Here is a 14,804-nt window from a genome sequence, read left to right as displayed (position 1 = left end):
TTCAGGTCTGTATTGTTTGCTTCATTTCAGCACCAGGTAGCAAGTGTCTCTTGAAGGAGCTGAAAAAGTGTTCGTGGGGCAGGAGAGAAACTCGCACGCTCGCAGCTTTTTAATTGCTGCTGCTGAACCACGGACCATAACTTGGAGGAATGGGTCATGAGATCATCAATGGGGCTTCAAGTGCTTCCCTCTGTTAAAACAGCAGGGAAAAAATTAGCCATAACAAATAACAACTTCAAAGGCATTTCTCCGGCGAGCCGCTCAACGGTCATGGCCTGCTGGTCGGGTACTCCGGAGAAGAATCCAATTCCAGGGATTTGGCTTTCAACAGCACTGCTGCATGCCGACGGGCCTGAAGCTTTGTGGAGTCCACTTCCCATCTGGGTACCACTGCAACTTCAGCCTCCCTTGCTGAACTGTTCCTGGGCAAAACTCTCCCTTCTTCATAAGCCTGCTTGCCTGGCTGTCCACAACAAGAGCTTAGTGCTCTGGCTAAGGGTCAAACCAACTGTCAATGCAGCTGCAGCTCTTTCCTAGCCAGATCAGTGAGAATACAGGGGATTGGATTCTACAGTGTTGCCCAACTTCTTGCTCAGAGAGAACCCAAGGCTTCAGCAGCCCTTGGGATAATAGCCTAGGAAATTACATTGTCATCTACTTGTCTGCTATTTGAACCCAGGTACATGGAGTCCAGGCAGCATGACACCTGCCTGGCTTTTTCAGGTGTCTGCTAAGCCCGACATGCGGGGAGCCCTGAACTGGAAGTGTTCTCCCTGTTACTTATGGGTAGTCTGTGAAGTTATACAAGGTAATTCAGCATTACCACTCCAATCACTGCTACAGGTAAGTCAGTCACAGATATTGTGGGGTTCAAAGTATGAAAAAAACAGACAGTTCTGACAGCTTGCATTTGGTAGAAGAGCTCTAGCATTAAAAAGGAAAGTAACAGTGATTTAAAATAAAAATTCTGCTTAAGGGCATGGAGACTAAGCTATGGTAAAAAATAAAAATGACCACGTCTGTAACAGACATCTAAAATTTCAGCTACAGTGCAGGAGAAAAAATAGCTAATGACTCAATTAAGCTATAACTGACACACAAAATAAAAAAACGGAATGCCACATTTCAGAAAGCTCAATTATTAAAACATTTTTTCTTATTATTTATCCTTCTCAAGCAAAGTCCTTTGGTAAACAGTGTGACTGCCCAATAAAAACAAGATGAAGTAAAAAATAGCATCATGACCTGCAGCATTTATTTGGGTTACCTTTCTGGATAATTGCTAGGCTTAATTAAACTAACTTTCCTGCAAATTGATGTAATTCAGCTGCAAACTGTGTCTTGGACCATTGATCTCAAGCTTCTTATAAAAACACGAGAGAACTCTGAAGCATGTTCTCCACCATCCCAAAGTTAGAGTTATCAATTTGTTTATTCATATAATTGAGCTAACCAAGCTAGGTTTTTTCTGAACAACCAGTTTAGAGTTTAGTCCAAGCGCAACTTCAACGTTACCACAGAAAACCATGAACAAAAAATGTCAGAATGAATAAAAAAGGGCATGAACAGATGCTGAATCATTGACATTTCTTTACATCATGTGTTTCTGTAACACAGAACAAACTGCTCACCCATTGTGTCTACTGACGCTCTGTATCAGTTTTGACAAAATAATGACTGTCAAAGTTCAGTTTTTCTTATATTAGCAGCATTTCTTTAACATGGACACATCTGTTTCTCAACAAAAGTTTTCTTTATCAGTTCTATTTTAAGCAGCATCAATTACATGCAGTTGCATAATGCATTTTTAATTTTAAATTAATCTCATTAAAAACAATTTAAATGAATTCAAAGTTCTTTATTTGATCATTCATAATAAGAATTTCTTGCTTCTAGCAGTTTTCAGCCAAAGGGATATCTTTTAACTTTCTTATAGGGAAAGGGGACTCACTTTCCTTCACCACTCAAGTGCACCTGCTGATGTCCAGCAACCAATCTACACCAGCAGCACCACTGCACAGGTGCAAAAATGGCAAGTTACTTCACTTGAACTAATGGGTAGCTTTAATCAGCCAGACCAGATAGTACAAGCTCTTAGTGTATTTAGTATTTAACCAGGTTACAAGGGATTAACACTCCTACTCTTACGAAGAGTGCTATGGTATTGTTAAAGACCAAATAGTCAGGACCTCGTTATAATGTCTTATTAAGTTAGATCATTTCTAAGATCTTGCAATATAGTATATCCATAAATTAAGAACCCTCAAAGACCCAAATATGTTTTCATTAGTTTCTGATCATTTATGAATTGTCACTTCATTCAAAAACTTGTAGCTGACCCAAATGTAGAAAAGTGCTGTTTTAAAAAATGAATATTTCTAAGGGGGTTGAATGGGGTTTTGAAAAGACCAGTGACTTATTTGCAGAGGACACCTTTTAAAAGTATCCTGATAGCGGTGAAAAGGGGAACAGGATTCCAGTCATCTGTGAGTGCAAGCCACACTCACCTTAAGAATTCAGAAATGTATTCACCCACATAGCCTTCTCATATTTAAGTTGTATTTCCCCCTGATCAAAATCCAACTTCCAACACAAGTATGCAGTGTTCCACTGCTGTGATTTTTCAGACAGACTGGCTGGCAGCTACTGTGTTAGCAGAGCTCCTATCAACATGCTGTCTTTAGCTTTACATGCAATGGATCATCGGCAACAAACAATAACTGCAGCAGCCTGTTTTGGGTTGTTCGGCCTTGGTGATGGTCTTTCACGTTGTTTTAATTTCGCTTGTCTGAGAGGCAGGAATGTTCTGCAACGTTTCTCAAGCCTGCCAGGGCTTTTCATGAATGTTTTTCTTTTTCTGCTATGAAACTGCACTGTAAAGAGTCAAGGCTGCCGATTCCAAGTGTCTGATCCTTTAGAAATGTAAACCTGTGCCCTTCAGGAGAAATGCTGGAGGATTCCTGAAATGGGGTGTTGCCCATTCCTCTGTACTACTTTCAATTAATACATGAGGAGGAAAGTTACACTCAGTCCCTCTAGGGTCTGCTTTGCAGTTCTGGATGCTCCCTCAGTTGCAGGATACTGCCTTTTCTGGCCTGGATTTTGTTCCTCTACCTCCGACAAACACCTATCAACACCTGAGCCAGATAGTCTATGCCAACATCAGAGAAGCCCTCTATTCTTTTGCCTTTACTCCAAGACTGCGGTGTCCTGGGGAGTATCTTGCAGCCTGATCAATTTCATCATCTGCTGCAAGACCTGTTACATCAGCCTCAGATTCTATAACGCGGGCCAATAGTGTGTTCCATATGCTCACACGCCCTTTGTGTGAAGTGATTGACATCCACAGTGCTGCATTCATAAGCAACTCATTTGGCTGGCTATACTCTGGCCCTGGTGTCAGTTCTGAGTTTAAAGAAAAAGCAGAGATGTTTGCTGATCCAACTTTTTTCAAAATGAAATAAATAGTTTTTGAACATCCTAGTAAAGTCACCATAGGTTTGCCAGTGTAAAATAATATGGTCTTATGTGCTCTGAATACGTAGCCCATGGCTGACTACAACTGCAGTCACAGGTCAGGGGACTTGCATCTGCAGAACAAGCAGCAACACACCCTTTGGTAGCAGCTCTGAAATTACTATTGAAATGACCGGGACCTGGAATGACTGGATTGAGATCTGACAGCCTGCTGTGTGCAAGAACGAAGTACAGTGACAACTCTTCTCATTCTTTTAGTTAATGGGGGTATCCACACGTACACCTGAATCTGGGGGAATTGTGAACCTATATACGAGTTTGTGCATTTCCACACTGTGGTACATTATCAGTGACTTCAAATTGGGAAGAAAAAAAGTTAATCGTCATTGTCCTGAACTTCACCTATAGCAAATAAGTCAGCCCTCTGCATCAGTATGTGCTCAGTGCACAAGGCTAGGTAATGGGATAATTATATGTTTGTGTGTTCTGCATTGTACCCAGTGTTTTTCAAAAGGTGCATTCTTTTGTAAGCACTGCTCATTATACAATGCAGCAAAGCTCCGTTCTGCCTCTGCATAACTTGTTGCACAATTTTTAGAAAAAGAGAATAAACAAGGCTTGTAGGATCACAGGGAGTTTACCTTGGTGTTGGCCATGTCCACGATGTACTGGTCCCCCTTCATGCACTCCAGGACCTGGAAGCCATCTCTATCCAAGACCTTCGCCTGTGCATTCCCGGCTACCACTAGGAGGACATCTCCCGTGATGCTGTACTGCAGCGACCTGATCTGATGACTGAAAAAACAAGGACACAAATCCCCACAGTTAAACCTTAACCGACCATCAAGCGACAATTTCGTTCTAGTAAAACCCCAGCAGAACTAGCGGTTGTTAGCACCACATGAGCCTTTCCTCTGTTGCAACCGCTGCAGACGTGCTGTAACTGCACTAGTCCAAAAAGTACATCATGGAGGAAGACCAATGTCCTTTGGTCTTCCTCCATGACCATGACGTGGTCCAAAAGGTACTGAGCAGATCTTTCACTCTACAGAAGAGCACATACACTTATCCCTCTGTATTCCCACAGGATCTTCCACCCTACAGCAGTTTTCATGAGAATAAGCAAAAGCAGAGGACACAGTAAGATACTGCTATACCCAAACTGTCCAAGAAATTAGAAGGTAAGCTTTACTCAATGTTCATGCAACCACTCATTTGTATTTTCCCGTTTCTACTTGATGAGCTTTTGGCAAAGATGTAAAGTTATTTACTGCAAAGTTAATTTCTCCTACACCAACATGTAATGAAACAGAAATATTCTAATCAAGATTAACTTTAAGCTAATCAACAGTACTACTACCACATAACTTTGACAGTTTCTATTCCACATTTCTAAATCTACAGCTTTGCTCTTTGTTTTTTGCTAGCTAGTTGAGTTGAGCTTAACTTAAGCATGATAAATCAGCCTGTTGAAGAAAAGCATTATCAGTTCTCCTTTACCTAAGCCACAGTGAACTGTTAAAGGCTGATCATAATACAGAAGGGCCACTATATTGTGTTGCAGTGCACTGTAATGTATTGAAGTGCAGTGCTACAGGCCTGTGTTTAGAAATGAGGCATCTTCACAAACTGGTCTACCGCTTTACGCATCTGTCTGGTCAGCCTTCTTGAATAGCAGGAAAGGACAGCTCTGAGGGGAAAGAAGCCACCGCAATTGTCTTGTATTCGCCACAAACCTGCAGCACTGACGTGACAAGCACGCAGACATTGTTTGTACTGTGGCGAAAGCAGTTCGTATTTAAATATCATAAACTTGCCTTTTTTAGCTTAAATTGTAGGTTATGCAATTATGAAACAAGAAATAGACATAACCCTGAAATCGTCTCTGAACCAGCTAAATATGCTTTTCATGGTTCATAGCAAATGAGTAAGAACATTTAAGCACTCAACTTTCTCACCAATTTTGCTCCAAACATGAGATGCAAAATGTGAAGTGAAGATTGGATAGTTAATGGTTTGTTCTGCTGCCCGAGTCTGCTGGTAGCTCATCAATTCCAAAATCTTGCCCTGCCTTTAGCCCAAGAACTTGTGCTCACAGTCCTTCTATGATATTTGTAGTTGAATAAGTAGCCCCTTTTGGATTGTCTGCAGGGATTTCTAGGAAAAACGCCTATATGAATAGCTCAATAAAAAACCCTTATAATCACCACAGTATACACCTTTCAAACTGGAAATTAACCTGGCAGCTCCTTGAACTGTTTCTAGAGCACCTAAGCAGAGCACTAGAACACCTGCTTGAGCCACAAGACCTTGGCAAATCTCTGCAGGAGAACAGAAATACCTACAGCCTACTCAAACACTGCAGCATGAAGATGGAGGAAGAATTGACAACAGACTGAAGGCATCATGCTGTTGTTCCAGTGTCTGCACAGTGCAGTGCTACAGGAGACCTAGCTTTTCAACAGTGTGATTGGCAGTGATGACTTGTAAGACTGTGATCTCCCCCGGACAATGAGAAATGTACATCTGAGCTTGGGTGTTCCAGCATCAGTGCCAGCTCTTCTGTTGACACTGGCCAAGAGAAGAGGAACAGATAAAATGCATGGCATTTCAGGAATTATGCACTTCTGAGTGTTGGATTATGGGATCTGAGCTCATATATAATGAAAGGAATCTGCCACGATTAAAAAACAGTTCTTAAAGAGTCATTTTTCATCCTGACACCAACGTCTCGGAAATTAAGTACTTTGATGTTTTGGCAGAGCTGAGATGGCAAGCAACATTGAAAGATTTCTTTTTGGGATGTGCTGGATTCTCAAGGATGAGTGACATTCACCTCATCTACATCTACTTAAAGGGATCTGTTAGGTTTCAACTTTAGAAATATGCTCCATCCCACACCTGATTGGCTAGGTGGAGCTGTGCTAACGGTTGCTTATAGAAAATTGGAGTTAACCATATACATACGGCTGCAGACATACGCCATTCCACCTTCCATTTCCAGGAATGGGGTTGATAATATACTAGGTGTGATCCTGGTTGTTAAACTGCTTATTTCATAAAATCATCTCTTCCACATTTACAGATATACATCTTAACAAGTGGTAACTAAAACTGTAAGGAAATTAAAAATAAAGGACGTGAATGCTTATCTCTTCATCTTTCTAGAGAAAACATGCATTTAGTGAAAGTAATCCTATATTGTATATCTGAAAGGTAAACTGATTCTATGAGTCACAGCGTGCTTCTGGAAGAAATGAGTCTCAACTGCGTGAAAAGGTGCCCTCTTTGAACACACTTCCTTACATACCTTCTTCTGACTTTTGTTCTTCTGTCAAAATTCTCACTCCATGTGATTAATTTATTTAATATTGATGCGTTTCAATGAAATTAAACATGCAGCTCACAGGCTCCCTCCTCAAGGTGCTAGGAGTTAATTATTGTCAAACCAGGCAGGGAGACAACCAAGACAGCACTAGTAACTGGCACCATTATTACAACAATGACAAAACTGAGCCAGCACTAATTAATGGGAACTGATGACTTATACCCTCCCGTCACTGGGCTAGGGATGAAAGTGGCCTGTAAACTCTGGTTTGCCCATTTCCCTAAATTCCATAGGGATATGAAAAGTTTTGAATTCCAGCACTTTAAATTAATTTTTGGAGCTATCCCACTCCAATTTTTGGAGCTATCCCACGAGCATAAGCCATCAATAAAAAAAATAACTGTTTCATCTGTGCTAGATGTTATTTTGTGCAAACAGAAACATGGCAAGTATTGGCATTCTTCATAGTCTCAATCACCGACATGAGATAGGCATCTTCAGAGACATCATATGAACCAACATATTTAAGACAAAAGATATGAATAGTTATTTTAGCAGCTTTATAGAACCAACAAACAAATCGAAAAACATATAAGGATAGATCAAATGAATGTGTCAGGGGCCCACCAGCTCAGCAGTTAGGAACAGGCACTGGTTTGCTTCCTGCAATATCTGCAGGCTGGTATCCCACAGGAAACAACCATGTCACAGTCATTAACACATAAATGTTACTTATAAAAAGTTTCTGTCCTAGAAAATACAGAAAAAACAAAATTCATCACCAGAAATGGGCTTTGGATATCCCAAATCTTGGCTGTAAGGAAGTATGAGAATTTTTTTCCCCAAAACGCGACCTGGCTGTTCCCTTCCTATTGCTCCCGCCTGTTAACAAGACCACCTGTGCGATCCTATGTTTTGAACCAATGTTTACATTCAGAGGTATGTTTTCAGTCTTATTGCAAACCAACAGTATTTAGGCACAATCATGGGAAAAATGATAAAACAGGGTTCAGAGAGTCATATAAAGGAGCTATACAGAAATTCAAACCCTGTTACATTAGAAAAGCTCCTCTATACAACGTGTGTAGTATCTTGACAGAGGTGCTCTTATACTTCAACAATCTAACTTTATCACTTGCAAACTGACAAGGGCAGTAAGAAGAAAATCGCCTCTATTTGGGAGAGTCACTTTGCTATAGCATGCTGGAGAGCACATCTGAACAGAAACTTAGTAAAAGAAGAAAGAACAAAGCACTTTTCCCCCCCGGTTCAAACATTTAACTGAACCAGGAATCCTGCTGGGAAGTCTCATCACAACACCTGTCTGTCTTTGAAGGAATCCCATGAACATCAATTTACCAGGTACTGAGAGCCTAAGTCATAGTGACCGATAAAGACACATACTATAGTTCTGATTGCAAAAAGCAAATCATTCACATCTGGTTGCATTTGGTTTTTGGGTAATCTCTCCCTTGCTATTAATCATAGAAATGTACTACCATACGGTGATGAATTGTGAGAAAACTCCCATTTCTAAAGGCTGAACAAGAGTTGGTTAGGGCTTCGTCTCTAAAGAATACTATCCTTGTCTCGATTTGAGATTCTGAATATTAATCAGACTGCAATAACAGTTTGCTATCGGTGGGATAATACTCAAAAGTTTTTTTAAATGCTTACGTATAGGGATAAGCAAATGATAAAACAGAGGTGTTCATAGCACCTGCATGGCTACATTTAATTCAAAGGAAGCGTCTTTCATTTCCTCCATAATTCTTGTACTCCTTTTTACACGTCATTTAATGCAAATCTGGTTTGGGTCCCACCAAGTCTTAAAGCACTCTGGGGAAAAGACAGGACAGAATTCCCACTCACTTCACTCTCTGTCCCTTCCCTTCCTTATTCCTTCTTCGAGGAGCCTGGTTTCAGTGAAAGTCCTGGCACACAGAATTGAGGGTGGAAAAGAGAATGAACTCTAACTCACAAGGTGGGCTTCAGTCATCCCAGACTTTATAATGCTTTTGAGTTCTGCTATGATAGTGGGATTAACACTCCCGCTCTAGCAAAAACTCACCATTGCATCCTCAACACCCACAATGCAGAAAGGACCTTGATGCAATACATTACTGACGTCAACAAGGCAGCGGCATTTGCCCCTGTTGCCACAATGAGTGATGTTTGGGGATTAAAGTTAGCTACAGATGCACTGATTCATCTGCCAGCAGCAACCCGATTGTGGCTCAGATCTTTTCCCTCCATGCAGCAGAGCGAGACATGATGGGGTACACCTTACCATTCGCAAGGCTGCAGCGATCTGAAAGCCTGGAGGGACGCATCCATGCCTGCAAAATCCCAGAACCTCACATCGTAGTCATATCCCCCTGTGACCAAGCGTGCACCGGATGGGTCCAGTCCCAGTGCAGAAACCTGCGGGATTAGAAAGAACCACCCTGAAAAAGCTGCCTCCAAAAACATGCCCCTTATATATCCACAAACAGATATGTTCGTTTACATCAGAGTAGTCACTGTTTTAGAAGAAAACTCAACTTAAAATTTGCCAGCATGCATAAAGTAAACCCCTTGGAATGCAACAATAGATCAAAATAACTTTCACGGGTTTAAGTAAAAGCAGTAAAGACTTATGAGCCTATTCCTTTTTTTAATTGGAAACAAATGCATGATAAAGAACTCTATGAAATGTTCCACCTTTGTGTCAAAAGAAATCTGAACAGCTGTAACAAAGCAAACTAGGCCAAGGCGTTGACTGCCTGCCGTTCAAAATGAACAATAAGCCTCAGATATAAGTTAGATTTAAGCACACAGAGAAAGAAGTGGATTTGAGCATTGCACAGGTTCAACAAACACAGTTAAGATCTTATGATCCAACATTTATAGTTAAATTCTAATTTGCTATGTCATGTCATTTGCCAAACCGCTTTATACCATATGGAATTTGCAAGGTTTAAACCCAAGAGGCACAAAACCCAAGTGTGCCAAGAGGAAAAATAATTTACTTCTCTGAACGTGATAAAGAATGAACATTGTGGTAATGGGGGAAAAGCAAACCCATTCTTTCAAGCTGTGCAAAACAAAATTCAAAGAACAAGTAAAAATAACAATGATTGAAGGCGTAGCCTGGTAGTGCGTTAATGGTTTGATCATGCTAGGAGTATTTTTTCCAAAGACGTCAGTGCATCATACAGTTCTGCCCAGAGAAAGTGGCTGAAACCCACACGGTGCTGATCAGTCCGTATAAAGTGTAGAAGCACAAAACACAGCCGACACGGACACTACAAGACATTCCTCTGTTTGGCTTTACGCTGGAAATTATTAGAGCATGGAATAAATTACCAAGCCACGGTTAAGAGGCAGGGGTCCTGGGTTCTTTCAAAACAAAGGCTGACAGTATTTTGAAAAATAAAAAGAAGTTAACAAATACGCCTGACGTCGAGTAAAGCAGAGCTTACAGAGGAAGCTGGCCGGCTATGATAGGCAGAATGGCCTGCTTTCATCATCATATTCATGTGCGCTTAAATTCCTTCCAAGTCTCAAACAGAACAAACAAGAACACCACAAACATAGCAAGCCTCCTTCGGTGTGCCCCTTTTCTATGAAAGTCCTTGAACCCTAATTACTGACGAAAGTGCTGGCAGGAATTTCCTGGAGTGCACAGGACTGGAGGAGCCTCAGATGGGGATATTGTATCCATCATTACTTGCGGGTCTGTGTGACTGGAGAAGAAATATTTTGAAGAAAACACAAAGCAGCGACCCCTTGGCAAGCTCCTGAATGCCTGGATTTTGTTTGGTTTTGCACATTGTCAGGACTGAATCTCTTTGACTCGGCTCCTGCAGCTCTCCTCTAAAGAATTCCAGTCTCATGAAAAAGTGCGACAGGCAGGACACCGACTAAACACTGTAATGTTAGGATTGTCTAAGTAATAAGAGCGCCCATTCAAAAACGATTATTTCATTTGTTAAGAACCAGTTTCATACGACGGGGAGATGGGCAGGAATGTAAAACAATAAAGGTCACACATCAGAACTTTGCTATAGCTAACGCAAATGGAATGCGCTAACTATCATCCACTCAAGGCTTTCTTAATGAATGTGTTCTTTTGTATAACGTTTCATAAAATACCAAGTAATGGAAAATTAAGTAAATCGGTGAGGCCAAAAAGCAACTTTTTAAATCCAAGTAAAATTCATTAAAATCTCTCTCATTACGCGAGAATGATGAGCTCTTTCCAATAGACATCCCAAAAGGATTTTTTCCTATTAAATTGATATTGTTAATCTTAATTTCCTTATAAGGAAATACATTTCTTTCCGGGCAATAGTAAACAACATTGTTTAATCATGCCACGTCAACTCTTACATCCAAATGACTCAGAGGCAGAAACTCCTTAAACATTTGTGGAAAATATTTAATATTACTCTGATACAGGAGTGGCATAACAGTGACCGCACTGTTGAATAAACGTGCAAAATAAATGTGAAATGTCAGTAGCAATGTCACTCCATCAAATGCTGTAGTATTGTCAGAGCATTTAAACAGATACTTTTGTATTGATCTAATTTTCTTTGATGGAATGTAGATTTTAAAACCCCAAATTCTTTAAAATTTACAAAGGAAGAAAAGTATAAGATGGATAAATTGCACTGTAATCTTCAGCATCTGTGGAGAACATGACACATTCCAGCCCATCTCTTCCCACTCTGTGCCCATAGATCCAGACGAGAATGACTCTGCCTACTGGGCCACTCCTCACTAGGCTGAATCCAAATGTGCCGAATTCAGAGTGTCAAATTATTTTGTGGCTATAGGTGTGAAGAACAGCTGACATTATTGAGACCTAGTGCTTTTCTTTTATGATGTACGTTCACTTTAAAACCAGACCTCTGGGATTAGATTGCTTGATATGGTGGAATAACTCACAAATCAAACACAACATAACAGATCTCAAACCCTGGTCTTTGGAGCCCTGATTCAATAACTCGTCCACATCACTCAGCATGTGTTTAAGATTAATTAGATTCGTAATCTACTAATTAAAACTAAACTACACAAATAACCCATGTAATTAAATGAGATTAGTTCAGGTCCTCTATTCACATAAGATATTTTCCCTAGTTTATGATATTTTATTATTAAAAACAGGAGAGGTGATTTGCTTTGATGTGCATTTGTTTTTCAGCTTTTCTTTTGGAATAGCAAAGACGAGAAGCCCATCACCGTTAGCTGAGCTGACAATAGCTTTAAGAACTTTCCACTGGATGGCCTCCGACACAAGCCATCCACTGCGTTTCAGCTTACAACTCGACTGCCACAGCCTCGCCTAATAAACTCCATTGAAATAATGAAGTTATTGCCCTGTGCTATGTTAACAGAGATCACGTTAAAAGTAAGAAAATCATTTCCATCTGTCTACTGCATTTCTTTACACAGTGCCTGTAGTTTCTGCCAGAGCCATCCTGGTGTTAAGATGTGCCAGGAGTTGGAAGCCCTGGCTCTAGCAAAGGCTTTTGTTTGTGCCTAAACATTGACAGGGCTTAAGATCAGTTACACAGGAAAGGACAGGCCAAGCAGCCCATCTAACCTATGTGGTAGTTAGTAGTTAATCCACTGATCCATTCTGTCCACATGTTTCTCCTGAGAAGCCGGGGTATCAGTTTCAACAACATGGCTGGGGTAGCCTGTTCCGTACTCCCACAACTCTTCTGGGTAAAAAAGTGCCTCCTATTCTGAATTTTAGATGCATTTTCCCATCGTCCTAATTTGTCTCCTCTGTTTCACTGGCGATTATGAAGAAATCCACTGGGCAGACATTGTCAATGCCTTTGAGGATTATGAATACTAGAATCAAATCATCTCTGTTCAAGACTAAAAAAGCTCTGTTCTTTCAGCCTATCACTATAGGATATTCCATTAACTCCCAGAAGGTTTCTGGTTGTTCTTCTCTGGTTTGACGGATTCCAGAGCAGCAATATCTATTTTATAATGTGGTGATGAAAACTGTAAACAGTATTCTAAATAAGGCATTACTAATGCACTGTACAATTTTGCCATAACATTCCTTGACTGTCTATGCTTTTTAACTATCTAACATTTTTTCCATTGCTTCTCCACAATGTCAAGATTGAAAAAGAAGCTTCAACATAAAAATCTTAGCCTTCTTCATACATAGTATCTTTTCAGTGTTTCCTATTTTGTATTTATAATTTATGTATTTTAATGTTATCTAATTTTAATGTTTTTGCTAACATATGCAAAACCTACACTTATCTACCTTAAACATCATCTGCCAGGTGTTTGCCCAGGCTAGAATGTTATCTAAATCTTTTTAAATTTCATTTGCTGCTTCTACAGTGTTTGCTAATAATCCTGATTTGGTATCTACAAACCTGACTAGTAACTAAACAAAAATCTACATCACTTATATAAACTTAGGAAGAGCAAAGAATGCCTACTATATTCAAGTGGAGAATCATTGCTTGATAAGTAACTTCATCAACTTTATCAAAAGCCTACTAAAAATGTATATGTTATATTATACACTTTGTATGTATCCATTAATGCTGTTGCTTGTTCAAATAACTTTAACACCCAAATATTTTCGAAATCCATGCTGACTATATCCTAGAACATTATTTCTACATAGGTGATCCTCTAGTTTAGTTCTAATATTTGTCTCCATTAAAATGAATCCTATCGAAACATATTATCCTATGATTACGTGGGTCAATTGTTTCTTCCTTATCATGGATGGGTGCTACATTAGCAATTCTTTTGGTCCCTCGGTACTACCCCTGTATCGAGGATCTGTTGGAAAAACTGGATCAATGACTTCTGAATAACCTCTGTTTCTTAGAGTATGACTTGTAAGACACCATTGGGACCTGGGGATTCATTAATCATGTTTTCTTTCACTTAAACAAAATTGGCTTCTCGTATGCCAACACTGTTGAATACGGGACTTTGTTGATCTGCTGGCTGGCTTTTTAGTGAACACTTGGGATCAACTTAGCAGATGAGCCATTTCTCATGATTCTATTATGATGTCATGATTTAAATTGTAAGGGTTTGAAAGTGCATCCATCTTCTAAATTGGTTCTAATCATCTTCTGATAGAAAGCACCTCCATAACCTAGGGCATGCATTTTTATTTTCTTTTTTTTTGTGGAACAATTGTGCTACCTTTTTCTCACTAAGCCATTCTCACAAAGTGATTAAACTGTCAGCAGGTATTGGAGTTCTGCATTGGATTAAATTGATTTTAAAAATGCATGTACTATCCGGAACAATGAGATCCGGACTCACAGTCCACCCCCAACGCCCACCAATGAAACTGCACTGCAAGAGGGTCCTACCGTCTTGGTCCCGTGCTGCAGTGTAATCTCGTGTGTGTCAGGGATTCGCTTCACAGGGTTCTGAAACAGAGAGAAAATACTGGAGGTTAACAGGTTGAGAGAATACACCCCAGACATGCACAATTACACAGGATTTCATTAGAAAACAATCAAGAAATATCAGAACAGGCTACCAACAGCAGGAGGCCTTTCAGCTCATCGCACAACCACATTTTCGAGAGCAACAACACAGAAATTCACAGACATCTGGACATTCAAGTGCTTTAAAGGAAGAGGGGAAATTCTTGACCCATACTAATAAAATCTTTGGTGTTCATAAACCCTATTCCTGTCAAGTTTATTTCTTCATGGGAGCTGTTTAACTAATTGCATTGAAACAGCTTCAAAGGCAGTTTAACCACAGCCAAAGTGAGGTCCTGATAATGATGAGATGGCGATTTGCAGAACTCATTGTTTAATATGATGAAAGCACAATGTACAGAACAGAATAAAAGCTAACTGCACATACTGTACATAACATAACATGCATATACATTGTAATACAATATATTTTTGCTCTCCTAATTTCCTATTACATTTTTTAAGCATAACCAATTGGTGTTGAACTGCTTTGTGAGGCCATGCCCTGCTAC

General features: G+C 40.0%; 1 protein-coding gene across 2 annotated transcripts in view; it reads right to left on the bottom strand.

Moving 5' to 3' along the window:
• wdr70 (WD repeat domain 70) overlaps positions 1–14,804 on the bottom strand; it is a 112,519-nt gene that overhangs the window by 86,130 nt on the left and 11,585 nt on the right. For both annotated transcript variants that reach the window (XM_088628713.1, XM_088628712.1), the window contains exons 6-8: positions 14,173–14,232; positions 9,096–9,229; positions 4,119–4,272 (exon numbers count right to left, since the gene is read on the bottom strand). In XM_088628713.1, coding sequence (XP_088484839.1) covers positions 4,119–4,272; positions 9,096–9,229; positions 14,173–14,232 — 348 coding nt within the window. The remainder of the gene's footprint in view (positions 1–4,118; positions 4,273–9,095; positions 9,230–14,172; positions 14,233–14,804) is intronic.

The sequence above is a fragment of the Lepisosteus platostomus genome, chromosome 4 (assembly GCF_059453375.1).
Source record: "Lepisosteus platostomus isolate fLepPlt1 chromosome 4, fLepPlt1.hap1, whole genome shotgun sequence".
NCBI classification, from domain to species: domain Eukaryota; kingdom Metazoa; phylum Chordata; class Actinopteri; order Semionotiformes; family Lepisosteidae; genus Lepisosteus; species Lepisosteus platostomus.
Note: the sequence above shows the minus strand (reverse complement) of the source record. Positions and strands in the feature narration are given on the sequence as shown.